Raw genomic sequence first — 23,502 nt, 5'->3', positions numbered from 1 at the left:
GCTCAAAATAAAAAATTGTATCTTTTGTTGGCCATGTACGCACTGTTAACAAATAATTCTCAAGAAATTTTTCAACTCACATCTCTTTTGGAGCGATGAGGTGATTGTGAGCTGCAAGCTTCACAATTTTTCCCTTTTGTTAAGAGCGGGCCAGGTCCATTCAAAATTGAGGGATGTTGGTTCGCGGTAGCGGTGGTAGAGAGTAGAGGGGTTTTCTCAGGGATTGAGATTAAAACAGCAGAGAAGGGGTCGTGCACTGCGCTGTGTGTTTGTCGCAGAGAGTTTCAAAAGTATTCCAACCAGCCCGTTGGCTCGCATTGTTAAGGCATTCTCAGGAGTGTCAAAGCAATGGGAGGTATTTGAGCAGTTCAGAGTTCTAATACTGGCTACCCAATGTCAGAGATGGTAAAAAGTGATTAGTTTAGTGACTCGAAATGCTCAAAACGGGCTGGAAGGCGCACCGGCGCCGACTCGCTACTTGCTGCTTTGCACCTTTCCAGCATGCGTGATTTGGCTTCACGGGACAAATGTCTAGCGTTTCAATGCAGTCCTCGGTGCGGAGGCAAGTGGCCCTTGTGTGGGCTGGGTCCCTGTGCGGCCTGGTGCGCCCATTCAATCCGTTCGCGGTGTTATTGGGACCCGGGTTTCAGCATTCGTGCTAGTGCAGTGCGCGCCCTTCCCGGTCCAAGAGGACAGGGATAAAAAGAGAAAATAATCACACTCGCTGCCAGTTCAAATGATTGAGTTTTTTATGCAATTTAATATAGCGGGTTGAGCTTCACCAATAACAATTGAAATCAAGTCAGAAATTCAACTCAATACATTTTAAGAGACTTTTTTATTTGTTAAGTTGTTATTTCGTTGCGCATATCAGGGAGGATTATTAGGGCACTGGAAAAAAATGAAATTCTTGGATTTTTGCACGAAGGTCCTAATTTACACACTACTTGCCGTTTATATTCCACTGAAGTTTGACAGTGAATTTATTTTTTTTGAATTAATGGCATGAAAGTAAAATGTAATTGTGTAGAATATTTCATTAATAACCTCGCCAAAAAACATCAAAGGTATTATTTTTCTTTCCTGTCTTGTCCCACTCTTCCAATTTGCTTGTACTACTGCATTTAGTGTGATTTCGGTGACAAGTGATACAAGCTCTGCATATGAGTGCGTTTGTGCGAACTCTAGCGAGCGAAGTGTGCCAAAGATGATATGCTCATTATCTAAATTTAAATTTTCAGCTCGCAACCGTGCGTGTGTAAGTGCACATTAAATATATTGAATTCTACTTATTGCCTTGGTCGCATCATACTAATTTGTATCGAAACCGGCTGCCTCCTTGCCTTTACTTGACTTCGTGCAGCGCCACACCATTATAGGAAGTCCCACACATGGCTTGCTCTGCCATACACTCAAGGTCGTTTTCCCTGGTTTGCTTACCTCCTCGCTTGCGCTGGCCGCCGTATCCACCGCATTCCCACTGTCAATTCTGCCTCTGATGGCCCTAAAACAGCGTTGCCAGTTCTCTACCTATCACATGCTGCAGCCCTAATTCACGAAGAAACCACAACAGTTTGTGTCAGTTTGTGACGTTCTCAAGCTCAGCTGGTGAGGAATTTTGTTTACTCTAACAAATTCTATAATCACAATGAGTTTATCGCTTTCAGGCCCCCCTAATAGAAAACATGTACACTTGAATAGCGACGCAAACAGATTAAATGTATACACTATGTTTTTAAAATCAATTCAAAATAATTTTTATTCCATTAATCCAAAATATGTACAGGTGCGATTTTGGAATACGTCGAAACATCAATTTATTTATCTTCTTTGGTTCATTTGATTTTGTGTGACTTTTTTTTGTAAATACACGATAATAGGAACTGTGTGAGTAGCATCAATTACTATTTATCACTGTGTGTAGAAAAATAAGTAAATACAACTTTGGACCGTTTTATATCCTCTGCTGGTGCTTTTAGTGATAAAAATAAAATAAACAGGATTTTGAGGATTTACAGATACTTATTGAGCACTCATACTTAAAGGCCAGTCGAATTTTTGTTTGTTCAATGGCAGCAATTAAAAAAACCTAATCATTTTAAGATTTCATTTAGACGACAGTTGGCAAGATGAAGAAGTATCCAAATATGAAGCTTCAATTAAAATCATAAATTTATGCTCCGTATTTTCTTATCCTCGATAGAAATCGTTGCATCCTATATCGTAAATAACATCAGTTACATATATGTAGCAAATAATTAGTGTGATGCCTTGATAAAAAGCAGGTTTTAAATGTATTCTTTTTATTAAGAAGCAAAGTATGGAGAGAGGAATCGCAAATATTTAACACAAAATTAATTGAAATGAGAAAGAATTCTTACAAAATATAACTAAAAAATTAGATTCGGTAAAAATATGCCCAGCTTCTAACTAATTAATCTAAAGTCAGCTTTAACTTAAAGTTAGAGGGGGAAGGGAGGACTTCAACCTTCCTTCAGTATGTAATGGAATCAAAGAGGACACTTTTGAAAATGGTGTTCTTTTCCTCTCTTAGGACCGTCGATTCTTCGTCCAACTCGTAATGCTGGAACTGCAATTTGCCCGAAGTACAATTTACAAACACCTTGTTTCGTTCCACGTATTTTCTTTTGTGTTCAACGCAATCATCCACAATTGCTCCAAGGTCAGGTAAGTAAGAGTTGCCACAGATGATCACCTCAATTCTCACGTCTGTGAAACGGTCAACCTTGACATCCACACTCGGTCTCAGCGTAACCAAGCCGTCTTGCATGTTTTTCCTGTCAACAAAAATAGGGGTATTTTAATTTCTGTTGGGAATTTCAAATTTCCTAATAAAAAGTGACAAATGAGGTACTACTCACGAAAGATCAAAGGAGGTGCAACACGTCTTTGCTGTACTTTCAACCACGATTCTAGCATGAAACGAAGAGCTGAAAGTCTGAAAGTCATGCTCCATTTGCTCCATGCTGCGGAATACATAATGTTAATTATTTCTTTACAGCCTGAACTAGAAATATCAGTTACCACCAATTCTTAGAGTTTCTCTGGATTGACAGTGGCAAGAAGAATTCGAATTCTTTGATTAAAATATCTCGGTTAGGCTTGAACAATAGGGCGAAATTGTGTTTCGCTGTTTTAGGCACGGAGATCGAGTCATTCAGCAAGGTGTCCTTGAGGTTGGCTACCAGCTCGTCCGGAACGATGGTCAGGGTGCAGCTCGCCTCAGAGTCAAGTGTCCGCTCAATCCGAACTTTGCAAAAACGCGCTTGCATGTGAAGCCCCTCTCCCGCGAAGGAATTTATCGGTTCACGGCTGGTACCAAGCTTGATTTCTTGGAGACAACTGGACCATTTGAAATCTTCTAGGTATTTCTTGATCGGGCCATTCATTTCGTCCTCCGTCAGAGTTAACAAACGGAGGTATGGGATAGCGTACTCGCGGAACATGAATCTACAACAGAAATAGGATATTTGTGGTGCCAAACGACGGATCATCATCTATTTAGCTCAGATTAACTTCCCCTTAGATTGAAGGAGAAAGCGAATACATTTTTGCTGAATTGACCAGTTGCATAAACCTTTAGTGTTCGAAGCCACCGTAGACTTTCAATTTTAAGGCACTTCCACTGCGATTTCAGAATCAATCTAGCTACTGTGCATTCTTCGTTTAATATGCTTTCTTTTGACGTGCTGAAAATAAAAATCGGTGCAGCCAATCGCCGTAGCATCTTGAAAAAATATTTTTTTTAAATAAAAAATATTTTTCAATGTTTCTACGGCGAATAGCTGGACTGATTTTGGTTTTCAGCACGTCAAAAGAAAGCATATTAAATGACAAATGCACATTAGCTAGATTGAAGTCTGAAATCGCAGTGGAAGTGCCTTAAAATTAAATTTATTACGAAAGTATACGGTGTCGCCATCTGTAGGCGGCTTCGAACACTAAGGGTTTATGCAACTGGTGAATTGATGCAAAACTACTCAATTAAAAATTGCTTCTTTCTACTTAGTGGTCACGAGCGTTTTGAACACATGATTTTTTCGGATCAAAATGACCAAAGTAACGGCTATCTAACAAGATTCGAATCTCAAGGAATTAATTGGCATTATGCAACATTAATATCCAGTGCTAATTTTGAAGTTATAACATTGCAGCGCCCGTAAATAACTCATTTTCACAAAAATGGAATAAAAGGTGTGAATGAAAATTATGCATACAACGAATCTCCGTGTTTCTTCGTCGAGGCGTATTTATCGCAGTAATCAATCAGAACAGCTTCACTCGCTATGTCCAACATCTTAAGTGAAAGGAAGTGGGACAGTGTTTCAGGATCAATTTCCAAAAAATGCGGACTCTTCAGGAATTCTTCTGTATTTCTCATGAGCATCTGACCAAAAAAATTAGAACTAGCTACATTTCGTGCTGAAAAATTCATACCTCTTCGCAGGCAAGAGTAACACCTTCGCTCTCGAGATTTTTGTTGTATATTTGCCAGATGTTGTGCACGGACAAGTTGAACTTTAGCTCGTCGATGCACAACTTTCTCAGCTCATTCGCACCAACCCGCTCGACCGAGGCAGCCAGAGCTGAAAGAGCCTCAAATTTTGTAATTTTCACCAGCTTCCTCTTCTCATTCGGGAGTCTGCCAATATAAATTTGTTTGAATGTGAGTAAAATGATGAGTGATTCAAGTGGAATTTCATTATAGATTTCATTATAGATGGAGCCATCAGACAGACAGAAAATATAGACAGCAAAGACTCGAAACAACCTGAAGATGAAACAGCCTGGCCATTAAAAATTACCAAAAGAAAGTGAGTTACCAAACATTGAAGGGGAAAGTGGTTCTCTGAATGGCTCACAGCGGATTCAAGACAGAATCGATCACAATCAGGCCCTGTTCACTCTTATGTCTTATGGATCGAACAGGAGTAGCGTAAATCAAGGTTATTTTTGCTCATTCCATACTTTTTAAACGTGAGTGTAAAGTCCCAAAGAGATCGTAACAATGATCGATGTGCCTCCCGCAAGTGCATACCCACAGCCATTGATAGGAGTGAATAGGGCTGTGGAACTGTCGTCTTAACATCGCCCTAAACTTATCAGAAAATACTCCTTTCTACTTACTGGTCGCAAGCTTTTAAATGTGTTTTTGGGTCCGAAATATTCGAATTAGTGGCTGTATATCCTGGTACGAATTTCAGGTATTGATTGGCATTTTTCAAAATGAACATCAAGTTTTAATTTATTTGATAATTTTTTCATATTGCAGCGCCACTTGCCCGGCGCACCTCGTGAAGTATAATAATCCATTTAGAAAACGAAAATGGAATATGTAAGAGGTGTGGATGTAAATGGAGCTTACAATGAATTCCAGTCTCTATTCCACCAGGCATATGAATTGCAGTAGTCAACCAGGACATCTTCATTCGCTATGTCCATCCTCGTAAGTGAGAGAAAGTGGAACAGAGTTTCAGGATCAATATAAAAAAAGTGCGGGCTCTTAAGGAATTCTTCTGTATTTCTCTTGAAAACCTGAACAAAAAATTAAATCTAGCAACTTTTCAGGATGAAAAATTCATACCTCCTCGCAGGCAAGCGCAACATATTTGCTCTTGAGATGTTCGTTGTAAATTTGCCAGACGTTTTGCACTGACAAAAGGTTCTTTAGCTTGTCGACGCAAAACTTTCCCAGCTTCTCCGCACCGAACTGCTCGGCCGAGGTAGCCAGAGCTATCAGAACCTCCAATCTCGAACTATGCACCAGCTCCCTCTGCTCCTCCAGGCATCTGCCAGAATAAATTTGTTTAAATGTGACTCGAATAATGTGTGAAATAATTTATTTGGACTGAAATAGCGAATCGGCTACATAGCCTGATACAAGAATTGATTGGAAATGTTCGGCATTACGATCCCTCTTTGTTCCGCTCGACCACTCTTTTCCAAATTTGTTGCCCTTTTTCTCTATTTACGTGTACGAGTCGTGCAAATTCTTCAAAACGTACCCTGCGTACTAAAAAAAACACGTGACGTTCACGGCCATGACACGCGGGGCAAGCCAGATCTACATTCAAGTCCAGACATCGCTACTTTCAAAGCAGAATCCCCTTGCTTGTGTTGCGAGCGTGTACAATGCCTTGCCTGTGACACTGCGTCTAGAGCCCTGAGTCAAACAATTTTCCACGGCCTTGAAAGATTTTTTCTGCATACAAATTTTACTCTTCCCAAGAGTATTTTTCTTTTGCAAAAGAACTATAGTGATAAATTGAATTTTTTTACTTTTTATATCGTTTTCGTTGTTTATAAGCAGATAGAGTATGTTGTGAGAAGATCATCACCTGAATGTATTACCATGCTAAAAGACAAATAAATAAATTGAATTCAATTGAGTATTCAGTTTTAATTTCAATGTTTTCATATTGCAGTATCCCGCGCCCGGCGTGCCCCTAGACATATATGACCAATTTAGAACACACAAAGAAGGAATTAGAGGTGTGAAGGTAAATTTGAGCTTACAATGAATGCCAGTGCTCCTTCTTCCAGGCGTAATTATTGCAGCAGTCTAACGGAACAGCTTCGTTCGCAATGTCCATCTTCGTAAGTGAGAGAAAGTGGAACACAGTTTCAGGATTAATAGCCGATAACTGCGGGCTACTAAGGAATTCTTTTGTATATTGCATGACCACCTGAACAAAAAATTAGAACTATCAACTTTTTAGGCTAAAAAATTCATACCTCCTCGCAAGCAAGCGCAACATATTTGCTCTCGAGATTTTTCTTGTAAATTTGCCAGATATTTTGCACGGACAAAAATTTCTTAATCTCGTCGACACACAACTTTCCCAGCTCCTTCGTACCGACTCGCTCGGCTGAGGCAGCGAGAGCTAACAGAACCTCCAATTCTGTACTATGCACCAGCTTCCTCTTCTCCTCCATGCATCTGCCAGATTATATTTGTTTAAATGTGAGTCGAATAAAGTGTGAAAAGTTGTGAAAAAATCATCCTCTTGTCAGGGTTTTACCTACTGCCCCGCGTCGCTGACACCTCTGCATGCTGATGCACCCCAATTATTGCAGTTAACTTTATTTATTTTATTGTATAAAGAGAAAAGGTGGGGATGCGAGCACAGGAAAATAAGATTTTTAAGGGTATAGCTGAAGTATTTGGACATACTCAACATATTCACACACATCGTGGAAAGAAATAGCAATCAAACTCGTAAGAATATCAGGAATTGATTGGAATTGTTCAATACGAATATCAAGTTTTAATTTTTTCATATTGCAGCGCAACACGCCTGGTGCTCCCCTTGACGTATATATACAAAAAAGGAATAAAAGAGGTGTCAATTGAAATTTTGTACTAACAATGAATCTCCGCGTTTCTTCGTCGAGGCGTATCTATCGCAGTAATCAATCAGAACAGCTTTGTTCACCATGTCCATCTTCGTATGTGACAGGAAGTGGGACAATGTTTCAAGATTAATATCCAAAAACTCCGGGGCGACAAGGAACTTTTCTGTATTTCTCATGAGGACCTGAACAAAAAAATAAGAACTAGCGACAATTCACCAGTTGCATAAACCCTAAGTGTTCGAAGCCACCAACAGATGGCGCCACCGTAGACTTTCGATTTTAAGGCACTTCCGCTGCGATATCAGACTCAATCTAGCTATTTTGCTTTATTTAATTAAATTGCTTTTTTTGACATGCTGCAAACCAAAATCGGTTCAGCCAATCGCCGTAGAATCTTGAAAAACTATTTTTTGAAATAAAATCTTTTCCAACGTTTCTATCTACGGCGAATGCGGCTGAACCGATTTTGGTTTTCAGCACGTCAAAAAAAGCAATTTAATTAAATAAAGCAAAATAGCTAGATTGAGTCTGAAATCGCTGCGGAAATGCCTTAAAACCGCTTAAAACAATATGTTTAAGCAATTCTGTGGTTGCGCCATCTGTTGGCTGCTTCAAACACTAAGGGTTTATGCAACTGGTCAATTCAGGATAAAAAAATCATACCTCTTCGCAGGCAAGCGTAACATATTCGCTCTCGAGATGTTCGTTGTAAATTTGCCATATGTTGTGCACGGACAAGTTGTTCTTTAGCTCGTCAACGCAAAACATTCTCAGCTCCTCCCTTCCGAACCGCTCGGCCGAAGCAGCCAGAGCTGAAAGAGCCTCCAATTTCGTACCTTTCACCTGCTTCCTCTGCTCCTTCAGGCATCTGTCAGGATATATTTTTGTTACCTCTTCACTAACCCTTTTCCTACATGCACCCTTTATTTGATTGCAAATCACAAAAACAAAAAATATTAAAGAAAAATACAGAGAATTTATCAAAGATTTTTAACAAAGGAGAAATATTCCTGCACCGAGTAAAATTTGTGAAGGTACCTCCTTTAAAGGCCCACTTTGACGAAAATTCGGAGCACACGATTCGATTCTTGAGGGTTGAATTAGATAAATTTGTTATTTTTGTCAGATCTGGTGGGGCGGCCGGCCAGCCGACGCAGATAGAGAGGGGAAAATAAATGTTCATCGCATCTTGTCAGCTGGTGAGTGACTAAAGAAAATAATGTGCGTCGGCTGGCTGGCCACCTCACCAGATCTGACGCAAAAGAGTTCCGCGTGTGCTACGCACGTCACGCTAGACAGTTTGGTCGGAAAAATATCAAATTTACATAATTCGATCCTCAAGAATCGATTCGTGTCCTCAAAATTTTCGTCAAAGTGGGCCTTTAAGGCAGTCGAAAATTCTTTGAAACGGGAGTCTAGGCGCAGTGGACTAGGCAGGGCATTGTATATATTTTCAACACAAGCAAGTGGGTTCGCCTTTGAAACAAATAGGTCTGCACAGGAATGTACACAAAAAAGAAATAAGAAGTGGAATAAAAATTATGCATACACCGAATCTCCGTGTTTCTTCGTCGAGGCGTATTTATCGCAGTAGTCGACCAGAACAGCTTCGTTCGCTAGACCCGTCTTCATAAATGACAAGAAGTCGCATAGTGTTTCAAGATCAATATCCAAAAACCGCGGACTCTTCAGAAATTCTTCTGTATTTGTGTTGAGTACCTGAACAAAAAAATTAGAACTAGCAACTTTTAACGCTGAAACCTGAAACATTCACACCTCTAGGCAGGCAATCGTAATATATCTGCTCTCGAGATGTTCGTTGTAAATTTCCCAGATGTTGTGTATGGACAAGTTTTTCTTTAGCTCGTCGATGCAAAACCTTCCCAGCAACTCCGCATCGAACCGCTCAGCCGAGGCAGTTAGAGGTATCAGAGCATCCAATTTCACACCTGTCAGCTTCCTCTGTTCCTTCAGGGGTCTGTCAGAATAAATTTGTTTTAATGCAATTCGAATGAAGAGGGAAAAGTGAATTTGAAAAATAATTCTGCTCAACATGCAGATGCACCCCAATTATTGCGATATTCGGGATTTGGGATACCTCGTAGGCGCATGATGGGATATTGCACAATGGGGGATTAATAGTCATAGGCGCGAGAACCAACTGGCATAGCACGTAAGCTTGTGTGCTATGCTAACCCGACCAACGACCCTTTTTATTGAATATCCATATGCAGTTTAAATTTGGGTGTTTTCATACTGCAGCGCCCCGCGCCCCTGGCATATGTAACCCATTTTGAACACACAAAAAAGGAATAAGAAGTGTGAATGAAAATTATGCTTACAATGAATCTTTAGATGTATTCTTCCAGGTGTATTTATCGCAGCAGTAGACCAGAAGAGATTTGTCCACCATGTCCAACTTCTTAAGTGAAAGGAAGTGGGACAGAGTTTCAGGATCAATATCCAAAAACTTCGGACTGTTGAGGAACTCTTCTGTGTTACTCATGAGCACCTGAACAAGAAATTAGAACTTTGCAATTTTTCAGGCTGGAAAATTCATACCTCTTCGCAGGCAAGCGTAATATATTTGCTATTGAGATATTCGTTGTAAGTTTGCCAGATGTTGTTCTCGGACAAGTTTTTTGTCAGCTCTTTAACGCATAAATTACCCAGCTCCTCTGCACCGAAGCGCTCGGCCAAGGTAGCCAGAGGTATCAGAGCATCGAACTTCGTACTTTTCACCAGATTCTTCTTCAGGCATCTGCCAGGAAAAATCTGTTTCAAAACCATCGAGCTGAATTCAATATTATTTACTTGAGGAAATTGTGAAAAGCATCAGGATCAACGTCCTCGATGTACAGTGTTTCTTCTTCCGGATGCTTTTCTAATTGTAAGATCCGATCTCTAAAATACTGGCATCTCTCCAGGTCTAACTTGGACGCAAACACAATCTTTTTGAGAAAAGTTGAAATTAGAAACTTTGAACAAAATTCAGCAAATTTTTACCTCAGTGAAGCCGTCATTGTCGATCGTTATGGTCACTGAATTGTCGTCCATGTTTATGCTTCATGCAATTTTTTTATAATTTTCTCCTGGAAAACAGATTATTATTTTTAGAACCTGCGAGTGATGCACCGCGTGAATTGAAATCTTATTGATAGGATTGCGAATTCTAGACGGTTGTTTATTTTTTCTGAGCTTCAAATCACATCGGGACCATCGAATGGGCACAAACCATTCGATTTTAAGCTCTAAGAATTATACTTAAAATCATCTTAAACCGTATATTCTGACTATTTCATGGTAAATGTTCTTGAAAATGGTACCATTTTACAAAAATATGAAACATTGATTAATATTTTTGACCTCAAACTTTCAAAAAAATAGCGACCGCGCGCAGATGAAATAGGATATTTTTTAATTTTGTTATTTTTGCATCGCCAAATCTCAGGTTCAAACAATTAGAATTGCGAAAACTAACCACCGTTGGACTCGTCTCGACATACCTTGACGAGCTGCAAGGTTTAGGGGTGCTGAGCCTCCACCCTCTAATTTGCAATAGAGAAAAAAGTGAAAATAGTGTTGCACCTTAACCTTAGGAGTACAGTTTAGTAAGCACCCCTTTCAGCTCTTCAGGGCAGGTTAAGACGAGTCGAACGGTGGTTAGTTTTGGCAATTCTGATTATTTGAACTAGTGTGAATTCCATGTCAGGAAATGTAAGCAGAAATTCCTGCTTCCTCCTGGAATTCCGCCAGGACTAGAAAATATTTTTCAGGAACAGGAAAAGACAGGAATTTTGTTTCAAAAAATTTAAATCTTGGTCTCTATTTTTATATTATGATCTCATTAATATCAGAAAAAACATATTTATTATGTTTGTTTATTTTCTCCATAAAATATTTGCATACATGTTAAAAACACAGTTTGTCAAAATTAAAAAAAATATATGTAAAAAGCACATGGTAAGAAAATTCACCATTCCTGGCAAACACCTCGCTAAAACTCTAACCGGGAGGGCTGAGCCGGAATGGGCCTGGATTTTTTTGAAAACAGATATAAATAATAATAATTTCTGCGATGACAGACCAGGTTGATGGCTTGGTTTATAACCCCAGCGACCAGCACAAGCTTTTCCGTGCAAGAATGACGCCCAAAATGCAGTTTCCGAGAAATCGCCCGCCACCACGCCCACCTGTTGGCTGCCCGCAGGCTCCTGTATGCCGTGGCTGTGGCCGCGGAAACGACTTTCAACGCATTGAAAATCAGCTGGAAAAGGTGCTGGACGACCTGAGGTCCATCAAGAAGACTATAGGCCTGTCCGAAACTGCACTCCTAAGCCGCTCACCGGAAAGCTACAGCCAAGCACTGCAAAAACAGAAGCCGGTGCAAACAGCGAATGACAATGCATTTAAAAATGACAACAAGGCGAAAGCAAAAATTAATATAATAACTGGTGATCTGTTTAGCGACGCCCCTCAAAACTCAGCCATAGGCCTTTGCGTAGGGGCAGATTTTGCAATGTCAGCTGTGGATTAGCGGTCACATTCAAGAATCGCTTTGGCTTTCAAGCATATCTGCGGTCGCTCGGACTTCGTCCTAGTGAGGTGGCGTCCATTGTTTGCGACAAGGAATACCGAATGGTGTTCTACCTGGTGACCAAGCAACGTTCTGCCCGCTGCCGGCCGCGACCAGAAGACTTCCGTAAGGCTGTCTTTGCGCTGGCCTAGCGCTGCAACAGATCGAAGGTGGCGACACTTGCTATCCCTAAGATTGGAGCTGGCCTGGACCGACTTTATTGGCCCTGGGTCTGAACTATCTTGGAGGAGGCTTTTGCCGGAAGCGATACCGACGTCCTGGTTTTCTCGTCCCCCGACGAGAGAAGGATGCGAATGCAGAGAAGTGTGGCTCCCCTTAGGCATGGCGGCGCCCAACCCGCCCAAGCACTGGAAGCCGCAGTGGAGGGTGGACAAGCTGGACGCAGGGTGGACATCGAGATGACCTTGGGGGCCACCACGCCTCCTGCGTCCAGCCCCACCCCTGCGGCCGCAGAAACAGGTGAGCTCATTCCTGTCTCTCCTCCGACCATAAATTTGGTCGAGGAATCAAATGATGCTTGCTCTGAAAGCTGCTTTCCCCTGAACAGATCCGCGGATGAGCCTAATAATAGGAAAAAGATGTCGCCACACGATCGCATGCTGATGGACATTGAGAAGCATTACATCAGAATCCTCAACAGCTCGGAGCGGCCGCAAACCGACGCCGTGCTACAGACAGACGCCGCCTTGGACTGTTGATTCGCTCAAGGCGTACAAGCAGCGGCTCGCCAAACTGAAGCCCACAACGACCGAAGAGCAGCAGCAACCCCCTTCCCCCGGGCGTGATGGTGCCTTAAAAGCTGTCAATTCTACAGTCATCTCGGCGGGTGGACCAGCTGGCCGCAGCACGGAGACCTTTCAGATGACTGGGGTTTTATCTCCTTCTGCGGCTGGCCCCACCCCTGGGCACCCTTCAGGTGAGCCATGTCTACTTTCGCCCGAGGCAGTTTATGCCAAAGGTGCCCCTGAGTGTGCTGCTTCTGATTTCACCCCCGTTAATAGCGTTGAAGCCGACAAATTTAAAGATGAAAGTGAAGACGAGGCGAGCAGCACGCCGGAAAAGGTGGCAAAAAAGCGACCAGAGCCCATCTGAGAACGCCAAAGCGGAAGAAGACGCCTCTCCAGAATGACGCGGCTGCAAGCCCAACAATGACCAGAAGTAAGAAGAAACTGCAGCTCAAGACGTCTGGAAAAAACGACAGCAAGGACAAAAAGCCACAAAGACTCCTCCTGCTGGCACTCGACCTGCACCTGAACGCGAGGCAGAGGCTCCGTATCCTATTTTGGCAGAAAAAATAAAAATCGAGGAGGAGTGCTACTTTTGGGGGCGTCTGATGCTGACATAAGTTGGGTGAAGATTAAAACAACATCAATCTCTCTTCACTTTGAGACTGCTGGTTGTTAAATAAAAACTGGCGATGTCGATGTCACTGTTTTAACAGTGTATAGACCCTCTAATGGACAAAGCAACAGAAATTTGGACTCTTTCTACGAAAATCTTGAATAACTTACTGTACAAAACCTTCTACCTGATGAAGAGATGATCGTCCTGGGAGATTTTAACATCAATCTACTTGATAAGGACGATGATAGCAAGAAACTAACTGGTATCTTGGAGGGCTATGAGATGGAACCGGTAAATAAAAATCTGCCAACGAGGGAAACAGACCATAGTAAAACGCTTATTGACCACATATTCAGCTCTCTGGCATGTATGAGGTCGTTTTGGGTGGAAGAGATTCCTTTCTCTCACCACAAAGCGGTCCACGTTGAGTTCAATCTGCCGGTTAGGAAAACAAAAGATATCACAGTTTTCACAAGAACGTACAGTGAGGCTAACTGGCTTAACTTCCTCGGTCATCTGAGTATAGAAGACTGGCAAGATTTATTTTTACAAATACCAGTGGATAGAAAATGCCATGTATTCATGGAAAAATTAGTAGGCTACTTTGAAAGCAGCTTTCCCCTAAAGAAGAAAATTAAACGAGCGAACCAAGCTGGAAAAATCAAGCTGTCTGAGTTTACGATTAATGAGAAGAGAAAACTACGACAATTCGGTGAAAGTATAGTGTAAAAGTGCGGGTTTAAACCCGCGGTTAACCGCACCGCGGGGCGGGTTGGTTTAATTTTTTGTCATTTCTGGTGGGTGCGGTTGCGGGTTTGTGCACTATGTACCGCGAAATATTTTGTGAAGCCTCCAACAGATGGCGCCACCGTATACTTTCAATTTTTAAGGCACTTGCAGACTTAATCCTACCACTGTGCATTCTTCACTTAACATTTTTTCTTTTAACGTGCTGAAAACCAATATCGGTGTAGAGTAGAATCGTGAAAAACTATTTTATCAATTTAAAATATTTTACGACGTTTCTACAGCGAATGGCTGGACCGATTTTGGTTTTCACCAAGAAAAAATGTTAAGTGAAGAATGCATATATAGTAGCAGGATTGAGTCTGAAATCGCAGATCAAGTTCCTTAAAATTAAATATATTACGAAATTATACGATGGCGACATCTGGTGGTGGCTTCGAACACTAAGGGCTTCATGCAACTGGTGAATAGCAAAACTTATAATATGAAGATTCGGGGTTTCGACGACACTTCCTCTTTGCTTTCCGCCCCTGATAACGAACAATTGTACCAAAACGCCCGGTTGTCAGCTGATATGCTTCAACATTTTTGCGAAGCTAATTTTTTAACGCTCAATGCATCAAGTCGGTTCTTGTGCAGTTCCGCGGGCAAAAGCAGAATGTGTCCCCTCAAATAGACCTCGCCGGCCAATTAATTCAGTGTGCAGATCATGCCAAATTTTTGGGGCTCCACGTGCGGCAAGACTGCAAGTGGGATGACCACGCGCAGTACGTTAGTGGCCGCCTGCACACAACGGTGACGATGTTAAATGGCCTGAAGGGGAATGTTGATGGAAAAAGTTTGTTAAATGTTTATTATGCTCATGCGAATTCGATAATGTCATATGGTATTGTGATCTGGGGAGCAAGCGATGGGGCGCTGCGGACTGTTTTCGTGGCCCAGAAGCGGCTGATTCGTGCCCTGGCGGGCGAGAGGTACTGGAAGGGGTTGACGCCGCTGTGTTCTGCGAGACCACTTTTTGAGCGGTACAACCTTCTTCCAGTACGACGGTTTTAGACTGTTTCAGGCGGGTTTAGACGCTTTTAGACGATTTTAAGTGGGTGTCAATCGTCATCATTTTTTATGATTCGTGAAGATTTCATGTTTTTGGAAAGAAATAGAACACACAAAAAAAATCGATCGTCTAAGTTTCCCAACCCTATTATTTATTTTCATTCTTCTTTAAAAATTCCAAACTGCACGAATTAAATGCAAGAATTCAAAACTTATATTGTGGCACCTCCTCGCCACTATTTTCCTAATAACTAGTTTGCATTTAATATGCCTCGCCAGGTGGCATTATAAAGGTGTGCGACAAGCAGTGCACCCTTACTCCACCTTCTCCCCCACTCGCACGACAGCAGTCAAATAAAATGTTCTCTCTCCGGCTAGGATGGGATTTCGTGCGAGAATATTCTAGAAACGATCTCGAATTAATAAGACCCGCACTACTTACGGGTTAGGAATTATCTGATTGTATACTAATTGTTACTGTGTGTAATCGATATTTTCATGTTCAAATTGTTTATTGTATTTGTGATTTTAATTATTTGTAATTTTACAGTCTTTTACTTCAACCACGAGACTAAATAAATAAGACGAATAGAAGCACTACCAAAAGTCGCATTTCTGTCACGGCTCCACGTAACCCACAATATAATAATTAATAAGGGGGAGTGGAATCGAGTTCCAGCGCCAAATCTCCCTGACGAGTTGCTGGGGGCCAGCGTGAAAGAGCGACAAGCCTTGGCTAACGCCCGGCTGCTCACCATGCTTCTAACTCAGCCAAGTCAACTTTGAGAAAACCAATCCGAGCTGAAGACGAAGTTTCTGGCCATCATCCTGATCAGTCGAACAGGCCTCACGGCTCCTGGTGGGTGATGGCTGCGTGGGACCAAGACTGAAGTGAGGACCGGCGCCCTGAACTCGCCTTCGGAGACAACCCCGGCTAATCCGATTTGTCCAGGCGCCATTTCCCGACTTGGCCTCTTTTGTAGGCCCGTCGGGTTATGTGTATCTCTGTTCATCCAGAATAAATACAGAATAATAATAATAATAATTAATTATTCGTGCTATTTTTAATTTTTTATTTTAATGAAAAGAGGATAAGCCAAACGATTTGTATTAATGGGGGAGCTATTATTGATTTTGTTTATTTTCCTAGAATTTTTTGAATTCCAAAGTATGAAATGATGCTAGTTGGAAAAATAAAAACCATAGTGGTTCATGTTTTTTATCACATGAGTGTACACAACAAGAACGTATGGTTTGTACGGAGGGGGAACAGAAAAAGAGAGAGCGTCGTTTGCAGTGCGCAGGAAGGAGCAGAGAAAATTTATGATTGCTTTGGGTGAAAACATTTCGTCAGCTCTTTTTCCAAAATGATTTTACAATCTCCCGGCGAGTAAATGATTTTGATTTACTGAGTTAAAAAAATTAAAATGTCGGCAAGAAACAGCTGGGGAAGCATCTTGCGTTACCAAATTTCGATAAAACTATCCGAGGGAATTTATAGCTTCAAAATTAGTTTCCATCGAATGTTTTGCTCTCCTGTTAGTGTTTAATTCTTTGAAGCACAGACTAACGTACCGTTTCGATGCAAAGCGACGCAGCGGCGGGTTGAGCTGAAAAAATAATCTGGCTGGAAGAGCAGATCGGGTGCAGCAAGTGATCCACAGCAGGTACTGCACCACACTAACTGGAATTTGGGAGAGGAAGGGAGTTGTTTGTTAAGTAGGACTGGCGGACACCGACATATTTACAGACGGTTACAGACGCGATAGTTAAGCCCGTCGCCCGTCCTCCAATGACGTTACTGCTCAGAGTGTTATCACACAGGAGAACTTCCCGCCGCGCTGTTTTACTGGCTGTCTGTGACGTCATTGGAGGAGGAGCTTTATAATATCTGTAAATATGTCAGAGTCCGTCAGTCCTACTTAATGTTGGGGCTTTTGCTCAACGGCGGAGAGCGTTGGCGGCGATGCGGATATTTCTTGAACTAACAAAATTCTGCCGGCACCACTGTAAACATTAAATTTTGAGGTACGCGTCCCTCCCTGCTCTCAGCAGTAACACGATAACAAAATTCCATTCCTTGGTTGTTGTAGCAATAATGCACAACAATTTTTACCTGTTATTCATGCTGTTGCTATCCAAATAAGACATTTTTTACGCTTCGTCTCAGATCACTACATAATTTAAAGCTGTGCATGGTTTGTAATTTAATTCATTTTATGATATTGTAGTGTACCGCACCCCTTCGCGCGTGTTCTTGGCGCATGCGTGTGACACTGTGCTTATCTTTTGTTTTTCACCGTGTGCATAAGTAATGGTCGACAAGCAAACTGCATAAATAGACGCTAATCGCTCGCTTGACAAAATCTGTAAAACCCACCATAGGGGTAAGTTAATTTACGTGCCTAATGTAGTAATTAAATCAAGTAACTGACCAAGAATCTGTAAAAGTGATTAAAGCTCAATGTCAAAGCAAGATCTCAAAGATAAACAATGATTATGAATGCTATGTGTCATATCTGACTATTTCTTGTCATCCAATGCGACGTTTATGAAGATTAATAATTAAAGGCTCAACTTTGTACCAATAATCTAATGTTCAAAAAGTGATGTAACAATAACTGTCCTAACTAATAGATTGTTGACTGATTTGAATTTGTATTTTGTTTCCAGTTCTAATACTCCACTCATTCGAGCGAATAAATCATCACACACAAAGCCACTGCTTTTCTCTGCCCTGTGCATTCCTTCCTTAATGAACACTTCAATATGACTGATGGATTTTTCAGCAAATATATTTTTTTAGTTTTAATATTATAATAGAATTAAAACAAGCGGGGGCAGTTTCAACCCCCCCCCCCAAATCCCGATCGGGGGTGGTCCGGTGCCCCCGCGAGCACCGGAGGGGGCCGACGGCGCCTGCGGCGCCGGAAACGCCGAGAATGCCTGCTCGCTGAGAGATGTCAGGGCGGCCACCCTGAGAAAGGTCGCGGGGGTGGCTCGGGGTGCGCGCGCCAGCGAGACGCCTCCGGGAAGGGGTCGCGCGTGAAAATCGCTCCGCTGGTCCGGTCGTCGTGCGGCGAAATCCGTGGCGGTCCGTCCGAGGGTTTCAGGTCGGGGGAACCTGAGAAAGGTCCGCCGGCTGCGGCGGGTTGAAGATCTCGGCGGGCACTTTCGAATGAGGGGTCGCGGTCGACGCTGCGATGGATACTCGAATTTTGGCAAAAAATGATTTAGAATGTGTCTTTGCGCTGGGCGAAATGCGCCTGCAGTGCACGCTGCGCCGCTCGCGCGAATTCTAAAAGCACTTTTACGCACTCTAAATGCGCCAAAGGAAGCGAAATGAGTCGTTGCGGCCGGCTGAATCGCGCAGTAAAAGTGCTCAGGGTGGGTGACCTGGTGAAGGTTGGTGGTCCGAAGTGCGGCTGGTGGACGTAAAGCAACGTCAAACTTGCTGGAAAACGCGATTAAATTCGGCCTGCGGAAGGGTCTCAGGTCGGAGGACCCTGAGAAAGGTCGGCCGGTTGCTTCAGGTTGAAGCGCTCGGCGGGCGCTTTCGAATGAGGGGTCGCGGTCGATGCTGCGGTGAAAACTCGAATTTTGGTAAAAATAAATCTGTGTGGCTCGGTGTCGTCGCGCCGCACGATCCTTCTGCCGTGCACGTGATTTGCACACCAAAAACCGAAAATTGCCAATAAAATGAATTTTGAAAGAGTTACACCGGTCAAAATTCGGTTTCAGACCCCCGCGCACTCAGTCTTGGGTATGCGATGGTCAAATTCGAGATTAAGTGCGCGGCGGCTCCGCGGCGGCGGCGGCGCCGCGCGTATTTTCAGCCTGGCCATTTGCGTGCTGGGCAAATCGCGGATTTTCAATGCGCCGCCGTGATTCGCCTATGGGCCGGATTTCCGCCAAAATCGGTTTGCAGGGACTGTTGGCCGGGCGGAAGAGCGTGGTACATCAGTCACGGCCGAAAAGAATTTTTTTCTGCCCGAAATCCGAATTCAAAATTCCCATGTTAAGCTTATGGGCGGCAAAAAACCATTCCGCGCCGCGCGCCAAAGACTACTCCTCCGGGGATCTTGGTCCGATCAGGTCGAATTTGGTCTTAAAATGCTCACAGATAAATTTCCGCATCGACCTGGTTGCGTTTTGCAAGAAAAGTTGCTCAGGTCCGAAGTTATGCCTGCCGAAAGGTACGGAATGGAAAATGGGCAAAATTTGCCTGGTTAATAACTTCGCTATGGGGCGGAACAATCTTTTCCGCACACCGTTGGCTTTGTGCACTCGTCGCCTAATTGAATCTCGAGTTTGGGGGTCTTGGGGCCCATATGGACCCCGCGGGAGGGGGGGGGGGGCCGCGAGTACCGAAAAATCGCGTTTTCCAACTTTGAAGGGTCACCGCTGACCCTGAGGAGGTCACCCGGATTTCATAGTCGCAGGGCCTTATTCTTTTGGCCAACCCTGAAAATTGGCTATCTTGGAATTTTCCTCAGGCGATTCGAAAAACGTGGGTTAATCTTATGGGAGCTTCGACTTTTGCCTGTTTTGACCCTTTCGGCCCTTCCACCTTCCGTGTGGTTCGAGCAGGATGGCGAACCCGCACATCAAAATGAAGCTAAATGCTTGCTCTTTCGAATGAGAGGTCGCGGTGGGCCATCAAAGGTATTGGAACTTTGCGGGGGCTCCTCAAAAAAAAAATTACTGTCCAAATGGAATTTTATATCTCGGCACCTATGGGACCTGCGGGCCAAAACTGGTGTTCGTTAAATCCGGGGTTAAATTCTGCAGCCGATGGCGCTAGTTTGAACCCTCCATCCCCCTCGCAACCCCCCCGCAATTAGCCACTACTACAGTTCATTTTTCACGCGCTCGTCGTTGAAGTGGTATCAATTTTCTTCTAGGCTGTTGTGGCTCTCTGCAACTCAGCTTTCCCTGATCTACCATTGAAGCTACAATTATATTACTCTAGTCGGAGTGGGCTGAGTCTTCAGTTGGTGGATCTTGTCACGACGCTGTTCACTTATTTTCTTCGTGGCCGACCGCATGTCACCTGTACGCAGAGTCTTCTTCAGACTATAGGAGCCTTACTCCTATTAAGCTCGAATGATTTAAGATGAAGAGGGATTGATGTCAGGAAGAAAAACACGGCGTATCTGAAGTACTCGTATATTCACGTTTGGTGCACATACAGAACTGGAAATCAAATATACAATAAATTACAAAAGTGAAGTTATGTATTGTTTCGCGGTTGTGTCAAGTTTAGATGAGCAGGATTTTTATTTTACATGGGAATTAACTTAAACATAAGAGAAGAGCTCGGCTCTTGCGATGAAAAAAGAAACAGGAGAGAACACGAGAATTTAGTTGGGAACTTAAACTGCAATCATCAAGTTAATAATACATGGGTTAAACACATTCAACGCAGGAAAGACAGTTTACATAGTGAAGAATGTTTTGGGATAAGAACTGGTCGCTTACCCCTTGATTGAAGGGTTATTTGCTGGCACCAAGTTGAATTACGAGCATGAGCTTTGTTTTACGTTCGCTCGAGTAATGGCTGGCGAACGCCGCGAACGGAAGTCAATGTGGGGGAAGTTCGCGGAATCAGACGCGCGCGCCATCGAGCGGCGAGCACCACAAGACGAAGAAGAGGCCGCTGGGCTCTGCTCCTGGCCAGATTCGGTTCTCATCGGTGGTTTTGCATCGTGCTGCTTTGCTTGCTCGTTGACGGTGTCTTGCTTTGGCCGCCGCACCGCGAGACAACAGACACTACTTATTGTGCGTGCGCGGCCGGCACCGTCAACGAACAAGCTGAGCCGCACGACGCAAAACCACTGATGGGCACCAAACTTGCCCAGGAACAGAGCCCAGCGGCCCCTACTCCATCTGAAGTAGACGCTGCGTGCAGGCGACATGCGGTCGCCCACGAAGAAGAGAATTGAACAGCGTCGAGGGATCCACCTTCTGAATGCTCACCGGGGCAGGGCCCACTCAGACTAGAGTAATTATTGCCACAATACTAGATTAGGGAACTATCGGTTGTCTTGCTTGCTCTTCAATAAAATGCGGCTCTTGGGTCTTGGGTTGCGGTCGGTGGCGGCCGTGCGCCGCACGTTGGGTCTGACGACACGCGCGTTGGGGCCGAAGAAGTGTCACAACACTGGCGCTCTATGAATATTTTAGTATTATTAGCAATATTATCGATCAATGCAATTCTTTTAAGTACCTTTGTAGAAATTTCCTTTTGATTTTGGGTCGTTCTTATATTATTTTCTCTCATTTGTAGCGAGATTCCTTTTTCATATTGATGGTTATTGCGTTGATGTTGTCAGGGTTGTAATTTAATCAGCTGCAGCCTATCACGAACGCTGAAAAAAAAATTGCATTTTAATATAAAGTTCCGTTAGAAATAAATTTCCATAAATTAAAAATTAAAACTTATTCTGCTTTCAAGAGAGGTTAACGCAATATAATTAACAATTTATCGTCAAAATGTTCGTATAAAAATTATAAACGTGCATTAATTTATTTTCTTGCGAAATTCTTCACAAGGGAAAAAAGCTCACCTACTTTTATAGTTTTTGAGTCGTTTGGGCAGGTTGTTGAAAAAGTAAGTTGGGATGTTTTCTCAGGTCTGTACTCCTTTACGTCAATGAGGAGCAACCTGTAAGTAACACGAAATGTATAAATCATGGACACAAATAATGTCAAAATAATTTTATAAATTAATCAGAAAATACGTAAAAATTAATTATATGCAAAATATATTCTAATGGTCTAGTGCCTTTATTTATCATTATTTTATAAGACAAAAACCTTATTGAATTATTAATTTTCTAGTAAAGTTGCACCAAATGCTTAATTGAGTTTTTACTTTGGCCAGACTTTGGCGGCTTATCGGGCAACTTTGGCTGATTGCTGGTAAAACCCCTATTATCAAACATCGGTTTTGTGCGCATATCAATAGCCAGCAACCTTCCGACAGAGATTTTAGCGCCGATTAAATATTTGAGCTAAATCGCGCGCCGTGTGCAGGCGGGCAGAGCGTAGGCGGGTGGCGGACAATAATTACATCCCGTTGGGCCTGCTCTCTTTGGCCAGGGGGGAGATTCTGACAGTGCAATTAAAAACACGGGGGTTTTTTACCTTCTCGTCTGGGTAGGGTTCCAGGGTCGGCCGGTCAGGGTTCAGATAAGAGCGTAGCTGGGTCTGCTGCCGGGCCGCGATCGCTCCGCGATGTGCAACCCTCTGGTGCGATGAGTGGCAAAACGAAACCTTTCTTCTCCTTTCTGTTCAGGGCAAAGCTCAAAATAATTTTTAAGTGCGATTGGTGAAAAGTTCTTACCTTGAAGAGAAGCCTGGCGTTGTATGCTCTTCCGCGGAACCATATTTGCGCGCTAAAACTGACCCAGCAAAACGCGGGAGGCTGTCGGCCAGCTTCGACACACACACACACACACACACACACACACACACACACACACACACACACACACACACACACACACACACACACACACACACACACACACACACACACACACACACACACACACACACACACACACACACACACACACACACACACACACACACACACACACACACACACACACACACACACACACACACACACACACACACACACACACACACACACACACTCACTCACACACACACACACACACACACACACACACACACACACACACACACACACACACACACACACACACACACACACACACACACACACACACACACACACACACACACACACACACACACACACACTCACACACACACACACACACACACTCACACACACACACACTCACACACACACACACACACACACACATCTTGCTTCGTGCAACTCAATGAAAGCAACTGAATTGAATGGTGCTGTTGCATCCAGCCGGCCGGTATATCCCTGACAAAATTTTTATTCCCTCAAACACCCCTCGATGAGGCGAGTGCCCGCTTTTAGGCCGATATGCCTGCAATCACAATGCGCCAGATGCGCGGCGAAACAGAGCCTTTTGTTCCGCTCTCGGCTTTCACCACCCGCTGCGATGCAGGCGAGCTGCCCAAGAGCCACGAAGTGACAAGTGCATCTCCCTTCTCGAGCCAGCACTTCTTGCTATTCGAGTTAAATTTTATCTCAAAATCAACTATTTCCAGAGTGGTTAATTAAAATTCAATTTAAATATGACTAGTAGAACTGTTTCGATGAAATATGATTGTGTGACCAAATATTAAAAAAATAAGGGCATAGAATTTGTCAAGAGGGCAGCGGCTGACCTTGACCTCGGAGGTGGATGAAAATATTATTAGTCGTTTCCAAATTCAAATTGAAACTCAAATTGACTAAAATGGTG

General features: G+C 43.1%; 2 protein-coding genes across 2 annotated transcripts; both read right to left on the bottom strand.

Moving 5' to 3' along the window:
• Nucleotides 1-1,794: 1,794 nt before the first annotated feature.
• Nucleotides 1,795-7,550, bottom strand: LOC135946651 (uncharacterized). The gene is made up of 10 exons (XM_065494954.1): nucleotides 7,390-7,550; nucleotides 6,757-6,961; nucleotides 6,538-6,707; nucleotides 5,606-5,810; nucleotides 5,387-5,556; nucleotides 4,459-4,663; nucleotides 4,239-4,408; nucleotides 3,046-3,471; nucleotides 2,883-2,987; nucleotides 1,795-2,798 (listed from the first exon to the last, which is right to left on the bottom strand). Exons 1-10 carry the CDS (start codon nucleotides 7,464-7,466, stop codon nucleotides 2,495-2,497), a joined length of 2,037 nt encoding a protein of 678 aa, XP_065351026.1. The 5' UTR covers nucleotides 7,467-7,550; the 3' UTR covers nucleotides 1,795-2,494.
• A 1,366-nt stretch (nucleotides 7,551-8,916) lies between these two features.
• On the bottom strand, nucleotides 8,917-10,434 carry LOC135945222 (uncharacterized). The gene is made up of 6 exons (XM_065492756.1): nucleotides 10,384-10,434; nucleotides 10,192-10,328; nucleotides 9,940-10,138; nucleotides 9,720-9,889; nucleotides 9,154-9,355; nucleotides 8,917-9,096 (listed from the first exon to the last, which is right to left on the bottom strand). Exons 1-6 carry the CDS (start codon nucleotides 10,432-10,434, stop codon nucleotides 8,917-8,919), a joined length of 939 nt encoding a protein of 312 aa, XP_065348828.1.
• Between the last annotated feature and the right edge of the window lie 13,068 nt (nucleotides 10,435-23,502).

This window comes from Cloeon dipterum, chromosome X (genome assembly GCF_949628265.1).
Source record: "Cloeon dipterum chromosome X, ieCloDipt1.1, whole genome shotgun sequence".
Taxonomy (NCBI): Eukaryota; Metazoa; Arthropoda; class Insecta; order Ephemeroptera; family Baetidae; genus Cloeon; species Cloeon dipterum.
Note: the sequence above shows the minus strand (reverse complement) of the source record. Positions and strands in the feature narration are given on the sequence as shown.

Bases quoted from the DNA above. Each gene is read 5' to 3' on its own strand.
- LOC135946651 (XM_065494954.1), bottom strand. From the start codon at position 7,466: ATGGACATGGTGAACAAAGCTGTTCTGATTGATTACTGCGATAGATAC. The intron at 5,557-5,605 runs GTATGAATTTTT...TTTTTTGTTCAG, and splicing joins TTGCGCTTGCCTGCGAGGAG to GTTTTCAAGAGAAATACAGA. The intron at 2,799-2,882 runs GTGAGTAGTACC...TTTTGTTGACAG, and splicing joins TGCACCTCCTTTGATCTTTC to GAAAAACATGCAAGACGGCT.
- LOC135945222 (XM_065492756.1), bottom strand. From the start codon at position 10,434: ATGGACGACAATTCAGTGACCATAACGATCGACAATGACGGCTTCACT. The intron at 10,139-10,191 runs GTAAATAATATT...TTTTCCTGGCAG, and splicing joins GCTTTTCACAATTTCCTCAA to ATGCCTGAAGAAGAATCTGG. The intron at 9,356-9,719 runs GTAAGCATAATT...TTATTCTGACAG, and splicing joins AATACATCTAAAGATTCATT to ACCCCTGAAGGAACAGAGGA.